This window comes from Alligator sinensis, unplaced genomic scaffold, assembly GCF_000455745.1.
Source record: "Alligator sinensis unplaced genomic scaffold, ASM45574v1 scaffold562_1, whole genome shotgun sequence".
Taxonomy (NCBI): Eukaryota; Metazoa; Chordata; order Crocodylia; family Alligatoridae; genus Alligator; species Alligator sinensis.
Window position 1 is genome coordinate 1422002 of NW_005842227.1, and position 23222 is coordinate 1445223.

At 41.8% G+C, this 23222-nt stretch overlaps 1 protein-coding gene across 34 annotated transcripts in view; it reads left to right on the top strand.

The window, feature by feature from the left end:
• TRDN (triadin) overlaps positions 1 to 23222 on the top strand; it is a 366530-nt gene that overhangs the window by 206240 nt on the left and 137068 nt on the right. For 33 of the 34 annotated variants that reach the window (XR_003094912.1, XR_003094911.1, XR_003094913.1 and 30 more), the window contains 4 exons: positions 195 to 239; positions 5830 to 5865; positions 8687 to 8740; positions 15063 to 15098. Coding sequence is in view for 30 of the 34 variants with exons in the window: in XM_025208370.1 (XP_025064155.1) it covers positions 195 to 239; positions 5830 to 5865; positions 8687 to 8740; positions 15063 to 15098 (171 nt within the window). In the remaining 4 variants the exon portion in view is untranslated. The remainder of the gene's footprint in view (positions 1 to 194; positions 240 to 5829; positions 5866 to 8686; positions 8741 to 15062; positions 15099 to 23222) is intronic. The other variant, XM_025208349.1, reaches the window with a different exon arrangement.

Sequence of the window (23222 nt, forward strand, 5' to 3'; positions counted from 1 at the left end):
TATTTTATATATATATATATATATAGATGTGCTGTTTGCCAGATGGTGCACATTTTAGGTATAAATTCAAAGTTGATCCTTTTAGCCAGTACAGATTAAAAAAAAAAACAAGTTCAGATAGTGTTTGCTAAAATATTTGAGGTATATTTAAAAATAAAAAAGAAATGTTTAACTGTATTTTAATTCTTTTCAAGAGCCAGTAAAAAAAAAACCTGTACATCCAGCTGAAAAGAAAGAAGGTGAGTTGTATTCTTATTACACAATACCTTATACTCTTCTACAGAGAACACAGGGTAGTGCATATATCTCCTAATAAATACTGTAAAATGAATGGGTATTTCATAATCCTCCAAAGCTGACATATGATTCTACTAGGACTGTTTTATAGATTATAAAATTTTATGGCACTTTGAAGAAAGGCTATGGTCAAAGTTGTCACAAATATTTACAGTAGTGATTTTAGATGCCTTAGTGTTTTGGTGGTCTAACTGAGATACTTTAAGGGGTTCTCAGCACTTTCTAAAAAATATAGGTGTCTTTAGGGTGCCTCAACATGTACATCTAAAAGCTGCAATCGATGCTGAAAATTGTAATTTACCTTATTAACTGCTTTACAGTATTCTACCAAAGTTTTTACTATATTCCTTAAGGCATTGTAATAAGTCCCCTAAAAAGAAAAACAAACAGACTACTTTCCATAGGTTGTAGCTGGATAGCAAATAGCCTCCACAGCTGATGTCAAAGACAGTATGAGCATGTTAAGTCTGTTGTCATTCTGACTGACAAGTTATGTCAGTCTATTCTACTGACGTAATACTCCCTCTTCTTGTCCGGAGGTGGTTAATATTATATGGCGTACATGAAATATGCTGAAAAAGAAATATGCTGCTGTTCTTCATATAAGGAACATGGAATGAAAGCGTTCTAAAGAAACCAAATTCCAAAGTTCTGAGCATATGTATTTCTGGACAGATAGCCAAAGAGGGCCTGCAAAGGAAATGTATATAAATTGATGCCTCTATAATGTAACTTCCTATGATCCTGAAGTTGAGGAGAAGAATGTAACTTATGTAATGTGTTAATTGCACCATAAATTACAACATGCTCCACATTTGGCCAATTTATGGTGCCAAAAATGACAAACCACTGCAAAAATATTCCACACACAATGTAGACCATCGTTGTGGTTGGTTTGTATGACACCTTAAATTAAATGTGGCTTGTGTTGTGTTCCAGACCAGAGCTGCCCCAATCCATGCTAACAATCAGCTGACAGCATCGGCTGGGGCAGCTCTGGGTTGGCAATTAGACCCAGGAATGTCTGGGGCCAGTCCTGACTATTAGCTGATTGTCAGCACAGGACACAGACAACCTTATGTCTTGGTGCTGGGCTTTCCAGGGCCAATGTTGGTACTGACTTCAGAGAGGCCTTGGTCCCAAGGCTAGCCCAGACTGTTCCCTGGTATTGGGCTGGGGCAACTCTGAGTTTTGAACTGTGACCCGGGACTGTCTGTGCATGATCCTGATGCTCAGCTGAGCATTTTGGGGCAGGGCTGCCATGTGCCTAATCTGTAGGATCAGGCTGGGAGTAGCCCTGCAGTGGCACAGTTAGCATAGGAAGAATTTTATTCTTCATTCCAAGCACCATACATTCTGCTATGGATGTCTGGCATAGCAGGATATGCAGTGTGTTGGATAGAGCATAACTTTTCTTAGATCCCAATGGCACCATTATTTTAATGTCTGCCAGGAGCCTGTGTGTATGTGTGTACGTGTGCACCTTTTTGTGCCTAAGCAGAAAACTGAAGGTTCATCAGCCAGAGAAGCCGAGTTAACAAACTGATTAAGAAAAAAAGGCAGTTATGATTGTAAGGGCCAAATATAATGGAAATATCTTTCCCCCCCCACAATAAAATACTTTAAATCCGGGGTCCATTAAAGACAATGACAAAACTCTTATTAACTTCAGTGACACCAACTCTAACTTACGGCTTGTGTTTCTCCTCCACAGCTTTCCTTTCTGACCTCATTCATTCTGTCATTTGTGGTTTTAGAGGAGAATTATATTTGCTTAAAAGCAGTAAAAGGTCATTACATTTTCTGTAGCTGAGATTTTTAACAAATGGGTCCTTCAAATGAGAGTCTAAAATCAATATTTGGATACCTAAATCGGCAGTGTAACTAGAGGTGGGTAACCAAAGCATCAGCCCTGAATACCAACTTAGAGGGAGCACAAGATTTTTGCCTTGCAGCTCTCCCAGCTGCTCCTGCCAGTGGCCTGGCCACTGCCACCGCCCCACTCATGGGTGGATTCAGGATTTTGTAAAGTGGGATATGGAAGCACTAAACAGAGCTGCAGGTGCAGCTTCATCTCTGCTCCCAGTTCCCCTCCCCGATACCAGGGTGAGCAGACTATGTGGCAGAAGCAGCATCTGGGAACTTTTTTAAAATCTTCAAATCAGACAAGAATCCTAACCCCCAACACCACCATTTCCTGCCCCCTCGCCCCCTGCTTAGCAGCACATTTCCTCTCCTCCCATTCTCCATCTTCCCTGCTCATTGCTGCTGCTATCTGCAGCTGACTGAGGGCTGGGGGGAGCTCTAGAGCCACTCTGCCCTGCTCCAGCTAGGGTGTGTGGGGAACCAGGATCAGCAAGGGACAATGGTAGCAGCAGGCAGCTCCCCCCTTCCTGAGCTTGCTTCCAGACTGGCAGGAAATACCTGGGGGCATGGGTTAGGGATGAGCAACTCGCCTGCTGTCACTGCTGCCGCTGTGCCTGGTTCCCTCTGCAGTCCAGCTGGAGCAGGGCAGGAGTAGGAGGTCTGAAACTCCCTCAGACTGGGGGAAGGTGAAGGGATGGGAGGGAACATGCTGGTGAGCATAGAGAGGAAAGGAGGGGAGGAATTCTTACCTGCATCAGGGACTTAAAAAGTCCCCAGCTGCTGCTCCTGTGGCATGGTCTGAAAGGGGACTGGAAGCACATCATTGCACCCCTGGCCTCAGGCACCACCAGTGCCCAAGGTGCAAAGATGGCTTGCAGTGCTTCTGAAGTAAGTGCTAAGCACGTTCATCTCCTTCTGTGGGTTCTGCTGTGTATTTTGCACTTTTGAAGACTACAACATTTATTTAGGACTTGGATTCTGAACAGGACCTCAGGGGCCCAGGTGCTAGAGTAAAATTTTCAAAAGCATGTAAGTGACATGGACATTTCACCTCCTGCTTTGAAAAATGTCGCCTTCAGAGTAAAAAGGTGTGTATTACCACTTGTTGTATAAAATCAGTTGTCTGTAGTTTTGCTGTAGAAAAAATAAGAAGAACAAATGGTAACACTTTCATAATAAAAAACACTTCAGATATTTGCTTAGATATTACTGTTTGCTATATGTTTAAGCTGAAAAAACACATTGATGCCTTAACATAACTTGCTGTTCTAAAACATATTAAGGAATGTTGTCCTGATAAGTGGTTACATCCACGGTGGCAGACAGACAGAAGGAAGAAGAAAGAAAGGAAGAAAGAAAGAAAGAGGCCCAGCAAGCAAGCGAGCTTGAGGGCTTTATTTAGATCACGTCTGTTATTGTAAATGATACTGCCAGTTTATTTATTTTTTTATAACCTCCAGCAGTAGCAGATTATTGTGATAAATGATTCATATCGTTGCAATATACACCTTTTAAAATTTCCATATCTAGCAACTAATAGGCACTTTGTGAAGGCTTCAATAGGCCCCTTAGCCAGATAACGTGGCTAAAAGCTGTTTCATGATTAATGTCATCTAAATGTGGTAATTATCATACTTTGAAGTAATGCCTGCAAAACATGCTTTCACAGAGGGTTAGTGGAAGTAGAGGATTAACCCAGAAACACTTTAGTTCAGCTCAGTATATCACCCAAATATAAATGTTATTTTCCCCTGAATTTTTCAGGCTTTTCTATTAGTGCTTGGCAGTCATTTATGTTACCTTATCTCATATCACATTTTCCATGACAGTTTAAACAGCAACTTAAACTGAAGCAACTCAATATTGTTATCAGTAATGGTCTAGTCTTAGTTTTGCAGCTGGAAGTCAATCTTATTTTAGTGGATTTTTTGCTGGCCTAGTCTTTCTACTAGAAATTAAGGAAGTTAGTTAAGGAAGCAATGAATACAGATTATATATATATTTTAAAGACCTTAAATATTAGACCCCTCCCTTTTATTTTCTGCACTCCAGTACCATTAATTAAAACATGCCACCATCATTCTAATAAGTCCTTTTCTTGTTTCGGGATCGAAGATTATCACAGTTAACACATACAGACAACACTAGCAGAGTATGCTGTGCCCATTAACAGTAATCCAAGGAATGTAGCTGCCTCAGTCAGGCCGCATCCAGATGTGCGTGGATATTTGGGTTCCTGGGGACAACTTGTGGCAGTGTACCTTGTGCCACTGCTAGTTGTTCACAGGAAATGCCTGTGCCAGGGGTGCTCAGGCATGCAACAGGTTACCCTGGATGGGGTAGGAGAGGCTGGGGCCAGCACTGGGCTGGCCCCAGCAGCCTTGCCTGGGATCCTGGGGGCCTCCTGAGGCTGCAGCAGCAGTGATCCTGCCAAGCAGAGCCTGGCCGGCAGAAGAGTGCTGGTCCAGCCATCCAGGCTCCGGCTTTGGGCGGTGCACACTGCCACCGTGTGCGCTGCTCTGCTTTCTTTTTCCATGGTTTTTTTTTCCACAAGTTCTCTGTGCTGCTCCCTTGAAGTGCGGAAAACAACTGAATGTGTGGCACTACAGATGTGTCTGCAGTGCCACATATTGTATGACCACACTCATCTGAACACAGCCACGAGTGCCTGTTAAAACCCCTGTGGCAGATAGTAAAAATTATTTTCATTGACATGCCACCAATTCCAGAATACGTTTGTTCAGCCTCCTCCTATTCTGTAAAGCTCAGTACATCGCACTCTCACCTAACTCATTCATCAGAAATAGCATCTTGTTTATATGCAGAATTGCACTTTATCCACTTTAACTGAAAGTGTGATAATCTTGTGCAACAGCCTATTTCAGTGGACTATTTCAGGAATATTTCAGTGTAAACCAAGCATAGTTTTAACTACTTTAAACAGACTACAAACCCCGCCCCCCTAAGAAGTTCAGCCATTTAGACTTCTGTACCTCAAATTAAACTAATGTAACCTTCCAGTCTAGGTACAGACAGTCAAAAAACCTGAGGCTGAGTTGATTCAATCTTCACAGTTTAGTCTAAGCTTCATAGATTGAACTAATAAGCAAGTGAACAGACGTTCATATTTGATTCCAGAAATGCAACCACATGCCTGCAATGGCTCAGGCCAGAAACTGGGGAGTGCTAGAGCAGACCTCCCTGCTCAGCTGGAGCAGACAACTAGGATGGGCCAAGGCCAGCCAACCCACTTGCGGTGGAGGAGAGGGCAAGGATTGCAGAGGAGGTGCAAATCATCCTGGGATGCTGGGGAACTGAGTTAACTTACATCTGGAAGGGCTCTTGGACAGCAATTCAATATACTGATTTAACCCAAATCAGTTAAGTCTGATACTACATCTATGCAGGTTTATCTTAAACCAGTTTCAGCCATTTTGAAGGAAGTTTATGTGCACCAAACTTTTGTTGATTTGAACTGGTTTCTAATTGCTATACCGGTTTATGTGTAATTTCTGTCCCTAGCCCCAGTGAATTAAGTAACTTGTTTCAATGCACATCCAAAACATGCAGTGTCCTCTCCTCAAAGCAGTGACTTTTGTTATTAATGTCTGTCTAAATTTATTTGTACATGCTAATTTATACATTCATTTATTTTTTATATTGCAGAAAAAAAAGACGCTGTTATGGTCAAAGAACCTAGAAGTAAGCATCTGCTGGCTACTTTGCATTGATTTTTGATTTTTTTATTTGTTTTGCATAAGAAGCAGTTTTAAACAATGTGTATCAATACCCCCAAATAACAGTTATTTAAATTGCTGAAGGAGTGAAAAAGAAAGTTGCTGCACCATTTATAATTGAAAAATGACATGTTTAGACTTTAGCTGCCTCCCTCTATCTAAATCTATTCTCATGCTATTTCTAATTCCACACTCTACTTTGTGACTGACAGTTTTGCCTTCCCCATTTCTTTATCACATGTCTTCAAAAGCAGAGGGTTTCACAGGGACAGAAATGTCAAATGTCTTCTCAGTTGCATGTGTTCTCAGTGGTTGCGATCTTGGTGATTTAACTGGGAAGGCTTGTGTGCTGGCAGGTTTCTAGAGCAATGCCCAAAGACTCTCACACTGTCATGTAAACAAAGCCTAGTCACAAACATGTAGATCATGACCCTGACTTGCTTGTGTACCAAAAAAACTCTCACTGAGGGAGTTCTGAATTAGTAAAGATTTCAGCAGTTGGCTCTTATACCAATCTCTTAAAATACTGTTTTAAGAGTCAACAAAGTAGCTAGCCCTAGTACCTCTATTTCTATAGACTTTTAATTAGCAATGCTTCACCATAATTAATACACCTAATACACATTCTTTTTGTGACCAAGCTTCAATTAATTAAATTACTTTGTGTGATGATGTCTGTGGAAACTGGTTTATCTTAACCATGCTAACTTGATGGGCCATTTGGCTTCAGTCCATCTTTGACTATGACTTGGGTATCTGAAGATACTGTTCACTCTCACTGATCCAGAGCTAATTTTCTCTAGGTTGTGTAGAAGGGGTTTCACTCATCTCTGAACTACTCTCTAACACCTCCTCCTGAGAACTTTGGAGCTCAGAGTATATGCTTCCATTATGTTTCCAGCTTTCTCTTGGGTAAAAACTTAACAAAAGATACCACAGGCCAAGAGTCTAGTTCTACAACTAGGTGTGGGTAACATTATTAATAGAAGGTGCCCAGTTGAGTCAAAGGGATGATACAGGCCTGTTTGCAAATTGGCTGCCTCTAAGTGAAGAATCACCTTAGTCAATAGTTCCAGAGGTAGTTACTTGTTGGCAACAGTGCCCAAGAATAATTTGGGGGATATTTTCAGCCAAAACATTTTAAATGATAACAGCAAGCATTATTCATGAATGGATATCGGCTTCAACATTTTTTTACATTAAAAACAACTCCTGAAATGTTTAAACATTTTGTTTTGACATATCTGGATCAAAACATTGCATATTTTCTATTACATATTTTTGAAATGTTAATGTTATTTTTTTAAAATTTAAAATGTTTAAAAATGCTCAAAATTAAAACATTTAATTTCAGGTTAAACAAAACATTTTGTTTTACCCCCAAGTTCCACACAGTCCCTGAGGTCTGTGGGCTTGTGGGTTGGACCACCTGTTTCTTTTGGAGGAATGAAGACTTAGGAGGGAATTGTAAAGGGACCCATTCTACAATGTCTCCTCCTACAGATCATTCTGCAGGAGTGGAAAGTGCCTTGAGTAATTACAGGTTTAGTAATAATTAAGACCTGAACTAGTAAGGATATAATTATCTACTGCATACTTTTAAATGGATGGAAACAGAACAATCCTGTACTTGTTAACTATATTTTTTCATTACATTTTGCATGACAATCTGATGCATCTTTCATGAACTTGTCAATATACCAGAGGGGAAGATTTCAAAATTGCTTTTCTAATTTAACCATATTTTTTTCCCTTTTTTAATATCATTGTAACAGATGTGATGGATTAACTAACTTTTTGGCATTCTGTAATTCAGATTGTGATTAAAATGATTAATGATTTCTTCTTACAATATGAGAATGTGAAATTTATGGTAGAGAATGTTTTTGCTGATAAGAAAAGCAAACGCCATTACACAAACCAGTGATGTTTGGCTTCAAACTGTTTCAAATTATACCTTGGTTTAGGCACAATCTGTCCCATAAGGTACTGAAGATGTAAAGGCTTAACCTAAACTCTAATGAAAAATAAACTAGTCCAGTGGATTCAATCAGATTGTTCTGTGAAGGGTTGAGAGCAGGTTCCCTGAGTTCCTTTTGGGGTTAGACACCATTTTTGTTTTTTTGAATTCTTCTATTTTTCTCTATGGAAGCTTCCTTTACTCCAGCACAGCAAGAATTTTATATCTGTGTTATGAAAGATCAATGGAACTGCTGTTCCATGAATTAGTTGGCTGTGTCCCTCTATATATGGGATCAGTAGCAACTACGAAGTGACTATGATCTTTCTTCAAACTGGTGAAAGGAATGCCTCCAGACCCTAGCGGATCTCTACTCCATATTGACTAGTATTACTGGTGAATGAGGATTCAGTACTTGTAAAAATTAAATTTTGGGGGAAAAAGGCCAATACCTAAATACAGCAATTAATGGGTTAGTCTAAATAACCCTTCTTGCCCCTTATTTTTCCATGCTTTGAATTAGTAGAATGTGACTGAGCACTTCTCTTGTTCAGATAATTTTTTTCTTTCTTCACTCAGAAATGAAATCTGTTTTTTTCTAAAAAGATTTGAAAAACAATCTTTTTTTCTTTCTTTCTCATTAATGTGTGCTCCAATTGTGGCTCAACCCAATGATCTTGCGAGGTCCCTTCCAGCCCTGATGTCTGTGAAGTCTATGAAAATATGCCAAGGGCTATGTTTTTCCTTTGGTGCTTTCCCTTTTATTTCTGTATTTCATGATATAACACTTTATAATAATTGGTTTAATTTTATTTTTCTCTTTAAGAGCCAGCAAAAGCTCCTGTGGCTAAACCTGTCGCTGTAAAAGTAACAGCACCAGGTAAAGAATTAAGAATAACCTTCTGCTATGTATCTTAGATTTCATGTATATATGCCTGTTTATTGCATCACAGCACCATCTACTGGATTATACAAAAAAGCCACTCTTTTAATGTCTCTTTTATCTGAAGGGTGTAACTGTACTTTGTTGCTGAGGTACCTTATATGTGAACTCCCTGAAGAAAACCCTGGCCTTTTGTACAGATCCCCATGACTTCTGTATCTAGTGGCCTCTGAGGCTTGCTTTAGGAATGCTATTCAACTGGTTGCATTGCCTTGAGCTTCACACTCTACACTCTTTTGGAACCTTGCAAACTAACGGAGTGCATTTTCTTCAGTGTATCTTTTGCTTAGTGTTAAGATGCGGAGTTAAGCCTAAGAAATGGATCTGAACCAAAATACAGGCGTTAAAAATTTGGAGCCCAGGCATATTTGAATGTAAGTCTTTGGAGCAGTTTCTCATAATATGAAAGCTAATTGCAAAGGCCAGTATTTTCAATAACAGGTGCTACATTTGAAGTTTTAAGTCGGTATACAAGAATCTAAGTGGTCTGACTTTGAAAAATGTTGAACTCACTGCAATTTCCATGTTAGTTTCCAAAAAAGTCAACAGGGAGCCTTGGATGCTTGGTATTTTCAAAAACCAAGCATTTATTTAGGTATTCAACCCTGAACTTAGGAACGCAAAGTTAGACATATGTTCTTGAAAATATTGGCCAAACTTCAAATCTGAATCTAGTCTGAATTTTAAAAACCAGTCCAAATTGATCCGTTTGCTTTTTAAATTAATGTCTAGCCCCAACACTTGGATTTTCAGTTTTCCACTTAAATGACTAAAATTTTATAAAATTATCACCAAATATGAAGACATATTGTGGGGGAGGGGGTTGGAGGGAAAGAAGGGTAGTTGAATAATCACCACAACAAAATTAAAGCTTTTCAAGAGACAGACTACCATGGCCGGAAGAGATAGCTTATCTAGTTGCAAAAGAGCTAGCTCACGTACCAAAAGTAATCTACTCCAGCCATGGCAGCATAGAGTTTACTGAAGGCTAAGGTGTACTGCTTCTCTTCAATTTGCACTGTAGATACCCTTACATTTTTATCTATTTCACTTTAAACATTGTGACCCAACTTGTTCTCATTTTTCATGTACCTTCTGGCAAATGAGTTTACTGGTAGGAATAAATTAATGTGTGTTAAGGCTGGATTGTATCCTACTGGTTACACACAAAAAGGAACTCAAGTCACTGAGTGCAGTTCTGTCCCCCCCTGCTTGAGTCCCTGAATATCTATGAATGCCATTTTTCTTTTAAGACTGAGAAACAAAAAAAAAGCAGCCATGAGGAGGAGGAGGAGGACCTATCCAACTTTGGTATTAACAGGTTTGAGTGGAATAGAATTATCCTTAGGCTCCTAAGTCCACTTAGATACCTAACTGATGGAATGGATTCTAGCCTTAAATGCATTCATTTCACAAACATTCGAAGAAACGTATTCACTAGAATGAGTAGGTAAAGTAAATGCTTGACGGGGACAAATATGTTGGATAATAAAACTAGCTTTTTAGTTCAGTACCATTTCTAGGACTCTATTATTTTGTTTTCTTTTTGTGTTACAGGCTAATTGTATTTGTTTCTCAAACATTATGCCTCTTCCCCAAAACAAAATGATTCTCTGAATTTTAATTTTTGATTACCCCAAAAGTAAGTCACCATAAAAATATTAAACATATTTGCACAACACTTATCATACACAAATTGCTGCATATTAGCACAGTACATTACATTCATTATTCATACTTCGTCCTCCTCCTGCATCTTTTACTATATTGTAGTCTCCACACCAGGAATCCCTAACACTTAAGATTTATACCTGTGAACAGACTAAACAGACTGAGACCACAGTTGGTCATCCTCTAGGCTAGGGACAGACATTCAAAAAGCCTGAGCCTGAATTGATTCAGTCTTTCCAGGTTAGTCTAACCTGACTAGGCTGAACCAGTTTCCAACCATACAGACAATCCCTCTGGACTGAGGAAATTCAGGCATATGACTGCAGTGGCTCAGGCTGGAAGCCAGAGGGCACTAGAGCAGCCCTCCCTGCCCTTGCAGAGCTGAGCTGAGGGGGGTGCTGGCCAGGCTTCTGCAGGGCTCTGATTAGGGAGGGGTGTAAACCCCCACCCTGCCTGATGTCCCAGGTTTCTCTCTGCTTGCAGCTCAAGGGGCAGGAGTGTTGCCAGCCTGCAGCCCCAGGCTAGCACTCTGAGGCAAGGGTGGGTGTGCAGTGCATGCATCTGTTGATGATACAGAGTTTTTTACTCTCCCTCCCTGCTTCTATATACTGTCTGCAGCAAACTGACAGGCAAACAAGCTAGGGGGGGGGGGGCTGATAACCAGGTTTATCATCCTTTTCTTAATGTTTATTGCCTCAATAAGATTGTTTATTCTACCTATTGATTCAGCATGGACCCAGCATGTGGTCTGCTAGCTAATATACAGACACCTCTTCAGCAAGGCAGAAGGGGAAAGGTGGAATTCCTGCTTAGCAGGGAATGGTTGGGGGAGGAGGGGAGCAAACAGCTCTTAAACAGCATTTCCAAGGAAGGACATTAAGCTACCTGTTAATTAGCTCCAAAAAATCTGTCTGCCTCTGTCCTCTCCCACAGCAGGGACTGTAGCCAGCACGTGGTCTGCTAGCTAATGCTGAAGTGTCTTTGAGGGACGGAGGAATTCCTGCTCAGCACAGAGTTGGGAGGGAGGGGAGGGGGGAGCAGAAGCCAGGCAGATGCCTGCAGAGACTGCCGAGTTCCCGTGAGGCAGCAGAGGGGAGGGGCCAGCCCTGCTGTGGAGCAGAGAGCCCCGCCCAGCCAGAGAGCATGCCAGGATACTGGAGGACTCTTATCTCCAACCAGCAAGGGGTCTGGGACAGACATTGCATAAACCGTTCTGAGCCAAGTCAGTTAAGTCTGATGCTACATTCAACCAGGTTTATCTCAAACCAGTTTCAGTCATTTTCAAACTGGTTTATGTGCACTGAACATCTGTTCTGTTACAGGTTTAAACCAGTTTCTGATCACTTAAACTGGTTCACGTGTAATGTCTGTCCCTAGTCCATGTGTATGTAAATCACACCTAGACTTGGCCTTATTGTCACTGGTAAAGAAGTACCTGCCTAGTACTTACCCATGTGCACATGATTAAAAGTAGATTATTTGTTTCTATGTAACTCTTTACTTGTTCAAGTGGAGAGAGTAAAGAATGCTGAGATGGAATAATAGGTTCTGAGTCAGGAAATTGGTAGCAGTGGGAAAGGGGCCATCCTCAGCAAATGTATCTTCCTTGATTTTCAAAGCAGGCATTACCAAGTTTGCTTAGAGTTCTTTCTATAGAAGAAATTACCATTTCTGTTTCACACTGTACATTTTGTATAGCATAGTAAAGCATTTAATTTCAGACAGAAAATGAGAAGTACTTTGGTACATACAAGTAAGAGTCATTATTGTGAAGGGAGAAACAGTTCAGGCAGAGATATGGCTCAAAAACTGCAGTAAAAATGCAGTTCCTCCAAACTCTCTTATGTGTTTATTAGGGGTGTGTGAAACGGGCCATAATCAATTCCCTGAATCAGGGACAGTGATTTGATTTGGCCGAATCCAAATCTGAAGATTAGATGCTGATTCGGAGAATCAGTGATTCAGCCATAGACACAGCTTTAAATATTTTTTCTATGTACCGCGAGGTACCAGGTGTGGCTTGTGAATGCTGTGATGTTGGGGTGGATGGAGTGTCCCATGGGAGCATGGGGGAGCTTCCTGTGTGCTCGGCGGTGAACCCAGAAGTGAACCAGAAGTACTTCTGGTCCACTTCCAGGTCCACTAGGGCCCCCCTGTATCCCCTGAAGGGAGCTCCCTGCACCCCCAGCTTGGCAATTGGCCATAGAGGGACCCCATGTGCCCCCCCAGACCCAGGAGGCACCAGTTGCTAAGCCAGCGGGATGCGGGGGGGGGCAGCACGCTCCCCAGTGCACCCGGAAGTGGACCAGAAGTGCTTCTGGTCCACTTCTGGGTCTGCTGCTGAGCACATTGGGGAGCCCCCTGCACTCCTGTGGGACACTCCATCTGCCCCACCATTGCAGCGTTCACAAGCCGCCTGATACCTTGAGGTATGTAGAAAAAACATTTAAAGCTGTGTCTATATCTGAATTGTCGAATCTTTCTGAATCTCTGTGAATAGATTTGGAGGGTTCCGATTAAATTTGGAGAGTTTAAAGCATCTCCTGATTTGATTCAGATTCAAAGATTCGGCCACCGAATCGGGCCAAATCTCTGCTGAATTGAATCAGGGACCGAAGCTTCACATAGCCCTAGTGTTTATGTCACCTTAGAGTATGAAAATTCTTCTCTGCCTTGCAGATAATAAGTATATTTCTTTTACAAGAATTCATTCATTCAGTAGAAATTTAATAATGGAGGACAGGTAGCCCTCCTCAAAACACACTCAAAACATGGTGTCAGAGCAAGTTGCGCTTGTATCAATATCTGAACCAGTTAGATTCCACCACTTCAGTATTTTGACTCAACCCTGAAGCAATAAGCAACTGATCAGGACATGAGACAGATATGATCAGCGAGATCAAAAGGAAAATAAAAAGAAAGAGAGAGGGGGGCAGAACTTAAGCTCTTAATTCCAAGTAAATGGTCCACAGGAACTTCATTTGAGCATTTAGGCCCTTGAGAACCTATAAGCAACTAGGTTTTACCAATTAGGGCAAAATTAGCTACCTTAAGCTAAACTGTTACACATGTCTAGAATTGCTGGCATCTTGGTAGAGCTGAGTCTTAGTGCCTAGCTCACAGCTGACATTCCTGTGTCTCAATACTGAGAGGGGCCCAATCTATCAGGGCCCCTCTCAGCACAACTAGCACTATCTAAAATAATTGAGTTTAGCACAGCACATGGACATTGCAGATACTTCTAGCACCTAAAAGTTAGGCATGGCAATGTTAAGCACTGCTTACACTTAAGTCCTTTTGGGAATCTGAGCCTGAGGTTTTTGCTATTGCCTGGAATGCTCTTTCTTATTTTAGAGTAGAATTCAATGCATGTTATAAACCTACTGCAATCTTTAACCAAAACCAGTATCTATGTGTCATTTTAAATTAAATGACAATATAATTAATGATGTATGGGTTGATGCCCATTTTATAAATTAGCGATAGCCCGGAACCAAAATCCTGGATCCCGGCATTTCTGAAATTTGGGGAACTGGATCCAAATATTCAGGCAAAACCATCTCTGGTAGGACAGTGCTTCCATATTTCTCCTCAACATCTGTGCTCTCTCTCTCTCCTTTTCAACAATACATTTTTGAGGCTTGGTGGCTCATACCACCTATTCTAAACCATACTTTAGTCTTTGATCACTCTTGAAAGTAGAGAGTACATTTAAACTTGGAATAAGACAATTCCAAGTTCTTATTAACTACCCATCATGGATGATATTTTAGGAACACTTCCTAAGTCTCATAGTTCCCTGAGTACAGATAATAACTGGTTTAGACCTTCAAAACAATAAAATAAATAAGGTGCAGAATAAGGGCTTATATTAAATGTTTAAATATGCAAAGTTAGTTGCATTGCTCATTATTTTGCAATGAAATCTGTTATGTAATTGTTTTGAAATTCTCCCCTCCCCCCTCTTTTGCGCACACCCCTTTCTCCAGATTTTGGTCAAAATAGATGAAAAAATGATGGCATTTGATAAAAGAGACTGTTTTTCAATTGTTTGGAGTTTAATAGGAATGTAGTGAGAGTTTAACCAGATTCCCAGTTCCATTCCTTTGGCTTAAAGAAGTTCAAATTATTCCCAGGTTTTGAGTACTCATCAGAAATGAAAATGCTTTCTCTTAAAAAAAAAAATGGCCCTATCTTTATATGCATTTAGCTCCTTGCAAGCTGATGAGGAAATTAGATTCTCTCTCTTAAACCTGATTATGATAGTCTTTTGATAGCACTGCATGTCAACAGAGTCAACACAGCAGCAGGCTTGTTTACACAAGCACTTCCTCTATTCATTCAGTAGTGTTAAATCACGTTGTTCCAGTAATGTTGCCCCTGTCTTTGGAACATTATCTTACCTTAGGAAATATAAAATCAGCACTTGCAACATGTTCAGAAAGATTTAATTAGTTTTTGCAAGAATTATTGAGATGTACAACAGCTGAGCATATCTACATACTAAAAGCAACTGTTGTCTAAACTGTAAAAGTTCCACCTTTTGATAGATTATATCTACATAATGAACAAATGTTTTTTATTATAGTTCCCAAGACACTACCAGCAGGTAGAACAGCAGAAGGTAAGAAAAGATGTCTTTGTACTTGTCATTTTCACCTATAAAAGCAATTGTAACATTTTCCACTTTAAGAAAAGAAATATAGCAAATAAAGTTTATGGGACTTCTACAAAATATGCTTTGAAGGAGGAAAAAGGGTGCTTTAAAGATCCAATCTCTAGCAAACATCTTCTGCTGGTTAAAGTTAAGAATGTTCTATGAGGTATAGGGAATGCTTCAAAAGGTGGTTAATGCCCTAGACAAACTTTAAAAGTTATGATTTTTTTCTTATATCACATAAATTGCTTAAGTGTATATATGCAAGATAAATATTTTAGGTTCTTTTTCAAGTTACTCATTAGCTGGTAACTCTGTAGACCCATATGTCAAGGTTATAGTTTAATGTTAATATTTCTTCCAACATCTAGCCAAAATCTTGCCCAGGATCTTTTTCTCTCCTTGGGTGTGTCTACTTGAGATGCTAACTGTGTACTAGCTGAAAAATACTGCACAATAATGTGTCACAGCATGGACAGTGCTAATATGCTACTGCATTATTACATCACCTAAAAGACATTTGCCAGTGCCAGTGCCACTGCGCAGTAGCATCTCATGTAGATGCGTCCCTTGAGTAGCTATTCCATCCCAGTAGCAGGACATGAAAGAAACTGTTTTAACTAGTGCATTGTTGGATGGATCCAGAGCTCTACACATACTCTGTATGGTTTCTGTGACTAAGTACAGATGGTCAAAAAGGCCAAGGGTGAATTGATTCAGTCTTTGCAGTTTAGTCTAAGCTGCAAACATTGAACCAATAAGCAAATCAACAGACATTCACTTTTGATTCAGCAATTGCAGCCACATGCCTGTAGTGACTCAAGCCCGAAGCCAGGGGGGGCTAGAGCATGGCTCTCTTTCACATAGCCAATATGGGCTATGTGTTCGCTTCCTCTTCCTGCTGCCCCTGAGGTCTCTGGGATTTGCAGTCCACAATCACAACAACAGGACTCTCCAGGAGTGCTCATCAGTTCCTCTTCCTGCTTCCAGGTACTTCTGGGATTTGTAGTCCATAATCACAGACAGCACTAAGTAAGCAGGGAGGGGGTGCTCTGTACTTAGGGGAAAGGAAGTTTAACCCCCCTCCCTGGCCCCAGACCCCAGCCAGGGTTTGCCCGGGGGGGAGGGGGTGCAGTGAGCCAGCCAGTGAGGCAGTGAGACAGTCCTCACTGCTCCAGCTAAGGAGCAAATGGGCAGGACCAGCCCTGTTCTCAGGAGCAGACAGCCCCAGCGCAGCCCAGGGCTGCAAAATGCTGGGATGCTGGGAGACTCTGATTTAACTTGAACAAGGAAGGGGTCTGGGACAGAAGTTTTTTAAAAAAGTTTGAGCCAAATCTAAAGACTAGGGAAGCAGTAGTCATGGGGGACCTAAACTACCCTGACATCTGCTGGGACACACAGATAGCAAATTCCCTCCATTCACGCAGGTTCCTATCCTGTGTACAGGACCTCCACCTGACACAGGAGGTACATGGTCCCACTAGGGGGAATGTTTTGCTGGACCTGGTATTGGCAACGGGGGATGACATGGTAGAGGACCTACAGATCAGTGGTCACCTGCAGGACAGTGACCACCAAATAATAGAATTCACCATAAGGTGTGGAGTGGGAAAGGTAACTAGTAGGGTGGAAGTGCTAGACTTTAGGAAGGCTGACTTCAGTGAGCTCAGACATTTAGTCAATGACGCACCACAGAATAAGAGATTGGGTGAGATGGGAGCCCAGGAAGGGTGGCTGTGCGATCCTTCGGGCACAGAGGGAGACGATCCCGATGCAGGGGGAAAGGGGCCAAGAGGCTTCCTTGGCTGACCAGAGAAATCCAGAGCAGCCTAAGGGCAAAAAGGGGTGGCACAGAAGCAGTGGAAACAGGGAGAAATTACTAAAGAGGAGTATGCCTCCTCAGCTCGCAGTTGTAGGGAGGCAGTTAGAAAGGCCAAAGCTACCATGGAGCTGAGGATGGCATCCCAAGTTAAGGATAACAAAAAACTGTTTTTCAGATATATAGGGAGTAAAAGGAAGGTCCAGGGCGGTATAGAACCACTACTGAACAGGCAAAAACAATTGGTGACAGACAGGGAGGACAAGGCTGAACTCCTCAATGAGTTCTTTGCCTCAGTGTTCCTAAACGAGGGGCAAAACAAGTCTCACAATGGGATCATAGAGAGACAACAGCAGGGTGCCAGACTACTAAGCATTGACCCTGAGATGGTGCAGAGTCACTTGGAGGAACTGGATGCGTTTAAGTTGGCAGGCCCGGATAAGCTCCATCTGAGGGTACTGAAGGCACTGGCTGTTGTCATTGCATAGCCACTGGCAAGAATATTTGAACACTCTTGGCGCACAGGCCAGGTCCCGGAGGACTGGAAAAGGGCCAATGTGGTCCCCATTTTCAAGAAGGGGAGGAAGGAGGATCCAGGCAACTACAGGCCAGTCAGTCTCACCTCCATCCTTAGTAAAGTCTTTGAAAAGATTATTAAGGCTCATATATGTGAAAGTGCATCAGGAAAAATTATGCTGAGGGGAAACCAGCACAGGATCGTAGCAGGTAGATCATGCCTGACTAATCTAGTCTTTTTATGACCAGGTTACAAAACACCTGGACCCAGGAGTAGGGGTAGATATTGTTTACTTAGACTTCAGGAAGGCCTTTGATACAGTATCCCACCCCATACTGGTGAACAAATTAAGAGGCTGTGACTTGGCTGATTGCACAGTCTGGTGGGTGGCAAAAGGGTCATACCCAGAGAGTGGTGGTGGATGGGTTGGTATCAACCTGGAAAGACGTGGGCAGTGAGGTCCTGCAGGGCTCACTCCTTGGACCGATACTCTTCGGTATCTGCATCAGTGGCTTTGATGAGGGAGTGAAGTGTACTCTGTCCAAATTTGTGGATGATACAAAACTGTGGGGAGAAGTGGACACACTGGAGGGCAGGGAACAACTACAAGCAGACCTGGACAGGTTGGACAAATGGGCAGAAAACAATAGAATGCAATTTAACAAGGAGAAATGCAAAGTGCTGCACCTAGGGAGGAAAAATGTCCGGCACACCTACTGCCTAGGAAATGACCTGCTCGGCAGCACGGAAGCAGAAAGAGATCTTGTTGTCCTAGTGGACTCCAAGATGAACATGAGTCGTCAATGTGATGAAGCCATCAGCAAAGCTAACTGCACTTTATCGTGCATTAGTAGATGCATGACAAACAGAACCAAGGAGGTGATACTTCCCATCTATCGGGCACTGGTCAGACCGCAGTTGGAATACTGTATGTAGTTTTGGGCGCCACACTAAGTGGGATGTGGATAACCTGGAGAGGGTCCAGAGAAGGGCCACTCATATAGCTAAGGGCTTGCAGGCCAAGCCCTATGATGAGAGACTAGGGCACCTGGACCTCTTCAGCCTCTGCAAGAGAAGGTTGAGAGGCGACCTTGTGGCTGCCTATAAATTCATCATGGGGGTGCAGAAGGGAATTGGTGAGGCTCTACTCACCAAGGCACCCCTGGGGGTTACAAGAAATAATGGCCATAAGCTAGCAGAGAGCAGATTTAGATTGGACATTAGGAAGAACTTCTTCACAGTTAGAGTGGCCAAAGTCTGGAATGGGCTCCCAAGGGAGGTGGTGCTGTCCCCTACCCTGGGGGTCTTCAAGAGGAGGTTAGATAGGCATCTGACTGGGGTCATCTGAACCCAGCACACTTTCCTGACTATGCAGGGGGTCAGACTCGATGATCTATTGAGGTCCCTTCCGACCCTAACATCTATGAATCTATGACTCTATGAAATCAGTTAAATCTGATACTACATTCAACCAGATTTATCTTAAACCAATTTTAGCCATGTTAAAACTGGTTTATATGCACAGAACATGTATTCTGTTAAAGGTTTAAACCAGTTTCTGCTCACTTAAACCAGTTTATGTAAAACTTCTGTCCCTAGCCTGTGGGAGGAGAAAGAGTAGGTGAATAGCACCAGTCTTGCACATGAATGCACAGCCCTGGCTAGATCCTAACCAGGCTTTTATGTTTGTGCCTACTTCCTTGGATCCTGTGTGCTTTGAAGCTTCCCTGAATCTGAAGAGACTCTGACCCCTGTGAACTGACTAGAGCTTATACATACACTTTCATGATGCAGGTATTCTGTCTAATAGTCTCTTCTGACAGCTCATAGCTTGCAGTCCAATTTCCCTAGCCCCACAGTTAATGTTAGTTATTCAGATGTCTCTATGGAATGAAACCATGCTTGTCTCATCCTTCTCTTTGACACTGACACCTTGAGGCAGGGGCCCCTGGGGGTTAGACCCAGGTCCCAACATTGAAAGGGCCTCAAGACACATCAGCCAGGGCTATAACAAGACATGTTTGATGTATGGTGCTACAGAGGGCACAAGTATTTTGAGTGCAGAAAATGAAGAGAAAACTAAAGCATGAGCACACAAATGTGCCAGAATTCAAATATGTAAACTGACATCCACAGCATTCAAGCATAATCACCATGATAATTGTTACATGATTCATGCACGGAGGCTCCCGAAATCTCTATGATGTCTCTGCTGCTTGTGTGTAGCTCTACTTTTCCGTGTAGCTCTGAGTCTTTTCTGACACTCCCAGACTCTTCCTTTTAAAAGAAGTCAGCATCAGCATCTTGATTTCCTCATTCTGGCTTGGAGAATGTTACTGTCTCAAAACCACTGCATCCTGATTCTCCTAGCTTCAGCCATCCCATTCCTCAGAGTGCTTCCACCCGAAAATGTCACCATTATAGTTTAACACCAGCCTAGTTGGGTTATACCACACCTTTGGCACCAAATGGTTGATCTTCTTTCTATTTAGTCTATGGTTCAACATTTTCACAAGATCAACCAGAATTCTTAATTTGTACATGAATTTTCCAGGACATGACAGCTTCCTGACAAAATGAGCCAAGACCTAAGGTTTGAGAAGCTCTGAACAGACTCTTTCTGCAGGGTTGTATAGGCTGAGCCACAATGCACAGGATGGGAAAAATTAACATGTAATCTATACAGACACAAAGGGGCAGAATTAAGGTGGACTCTTTTTATTTTCATTTTCCCTTTTTTAAGTGCTTCATGTTACAACTTCAAATTATTTAAAAGGATAATTTATTTAAATTAAGTGAAAATATTGCGTATGTTAATGCAGACTGACTGTCTCATCTGAAACCCATTCTACTTTTTAAAGATCTTCAACATAGTATGCAGGAAGTTATAACCACCTTTGCTATGATTCTGGAACATTCAGTCTGTTATCCTGGCATACTATAAAGTGAGCCACAAGCAGTGTCTTGCTTACATTAAATTATAACACATTTCATCACAGTACATGTTAAATACATTTTCAATTTTTTCTTGTATGGTGCAGCTGACTCTTAAAGTGTCTGTGCTAAATTAGAATCCTATCTTTCTATATTCCATTTATGTTTTCCATCCTTGCATGCATTTCACAGTTCAGGATTTGTTATTTTACTATTCAATACAGCAGCAGTATTGCTGGGTTACAGAGACTTCTGACATTACTTCAAGAACAAGGCAGGGGGAGCAAGCTTACTGTAAAAAAATGGTGGCTACTCATGTTTTTCTAATAGCAAGGAGCAATGATGAGAGTAGAATTATATCAAAGCTAAATGAGAATTAAATCATTTGATTAAAAATAATTTTTACACTATCTGCTGTATATGGCAGCTGTTTTTTACAGGGCTTGCTAAGTAGCTGACAAACTTCAAAAGCCCTGAAAATATTTCTGTTGCTGTGGAAGGAACTGGGCCCTGAATCTGCAAAGCAATTTAAATCCATCCCTGTTCAGCTAGGTATGTGCATAATCATGGGTATACCTGCTGTGTGGTTGACCTCCCAGGCATACATCTGCTGTTAACGCCATATCCTTCTGTTGGGGTGTATAGTCTCATCATAACAGACTAAGTAGGCCTAATTCTACCCAACTGAGGTCATTGGTAAATTTTGTTTGAATTCACTCAAAGCAATAACAGGCCCCAGAATGGGAAGGGCGGAGTAGATTTTTCTGTAAGATATCACAGTAATGTTATGAAATGAACATTATAAACTTATTCTGGTATCAGACATTTTAGGGTCAGCTGGTAACCCTTCTTATTCTCTCTTATAAGAGTCCACTTGTTCTGTGAAACTACTTAAACATGACTTTCTTTGGTTTACTGTATGCCAGTACTTTTCTTTATGTTTAAAATCTAGTATTTGAAAACCAAAAGGTGTGTAAAAAGTCGAACCCAATAACATGCGTCAGGCAAGCTGTTTTTCATACTCTGTGCCAGGATCTACCACTTCCTTCTGCAGAGCATTCACAAATAATGCACAGCTGCTTGTTCATGCATAACAATTACTGCATAAGTTTAGGGCTTTAAATATTTCAAAACCAGCTGATACTGTGTTTCCTTGCACACATCAGAGTGCTTCTAGCATTTTGTTGACTGTCAGAGTAGGACACATCTCTTGATGCCTTTATGTTGATGTTCTCCTTCATGACATTGCCTCTGCAGATACCCTCTTAGGAACTGTATGCCACAGAACACTTCCAAAATATATAATCATTTGAATCTAGAGATCTAGAAGCAAAGGAATAAAATGTTTTACCTTGCCCTTCATTGCAACCCATTTTAAGTGGTAGTAATGCCTAATACTCTCCTGTATTTTTTAATTAAATCTGTTAAACTTCTACATGTATTTATTCTTCTAAAACATAGGGCACTGGTTTCAAGCATTTGTTGTTGTTCAGATATTGATAATTAATCCAGATAACATTTCAGTGACGTATGAGGTACAGAAATGAGGCTTCAAGAGGTATTCCTCTTAAATGATTAAAAATGGCTATTTCAAACCTAATGCATGAAATGTTAGGGTGTAGAAGTCACTTGTTCTCAAAGAGACATACTGTTTATTCAGAGGTTATATCAATAGCCTTAAAGAAGTTATAGACAATAGGGGTGCATTCACACAGGCAGGCACATGTGCTTGCAGCGACTCAAATAGAATTGGTGCAGAATTGACCTAGGGATTTTTGCCTCAGTGAACGTGCCCAGACATGCACTTTGGTGTGGGGAAAATTGTGCCACTTGGGGCAAAATAACCTGCTTGGCTCTGACCAGATCTGCAGCCAAGGGGAGCTAGAGGCTTGGACCAACAACTGTGCTGGCCACAGCAGTATAAAAACCTGCCCTGTGCTGGCCCCATCAGTACAAGAAGCTGCCCTGGCTAGTAACTCAGGGCTACTCACTCTCAGGAGCTTCTGGGGCCCAGCCAATTGGTACCTGGGGACACTACCCCTTGTACCAGCTGGACTGCTGCAGCAGCCCTGAGAGTTCCCTGCACACTTTACCCACTGCAGGGGTCTGGCAGTGGGGGCTGCTGCCTGGCTGTGACCTGCTGCCATTTCCAACAGCATGTGGCCCCAAGGCTGCACACCTGCCAGACCTGGATGGGGACTGCATGGCCATTAGAGGCATCTGTACCTCTGGGCCAACTGTCAGTGGGCTATAGCAGCACAGTTTGCCTTTGTGCGGCACTACTGCCATGAAGAGGAACATAGGGACATATAGAAATCTATTTTGTTTATTAATCTTTGTGTGATAATTCTGCCCTGATTTCCCCAACTTCTTGAAAGCATTTTAGTCACACAGAATAGCTGCATTCTTTTGCCTTCAGTGGGCACGTCTACACAAGATGCTACGGCTTCGTAGGAACAAGCTCATTGTTATGATGCGATAGCATTGCTAGGAATGAACTTTGACAGAACACTACTGCGCAGTAGCTCATTGCTACTGCATAGTAGCATCTCAGAATAACTGTGCAGCAATGGGACTGAACAGTAATGCTGTTAGTCATTTAGTACTTATAGATTCATAGATGTTAGGGTCGGAGAAAGAGTGCTGGGTCTAGATGACCCCAGCTAGATACTCATCTAACCTCTTCTTGAAGACCCCCAGGGTAGGGGAGAGCACCACCTCGCTTGGGAGCCCGTTCCAGACTTTGGCCACTCTAACTGTGAAGAAGTTCTTCCTAATGTCCAATCTAAATCTGCTCTCTGCTAGCTTGTGGTCATTATTT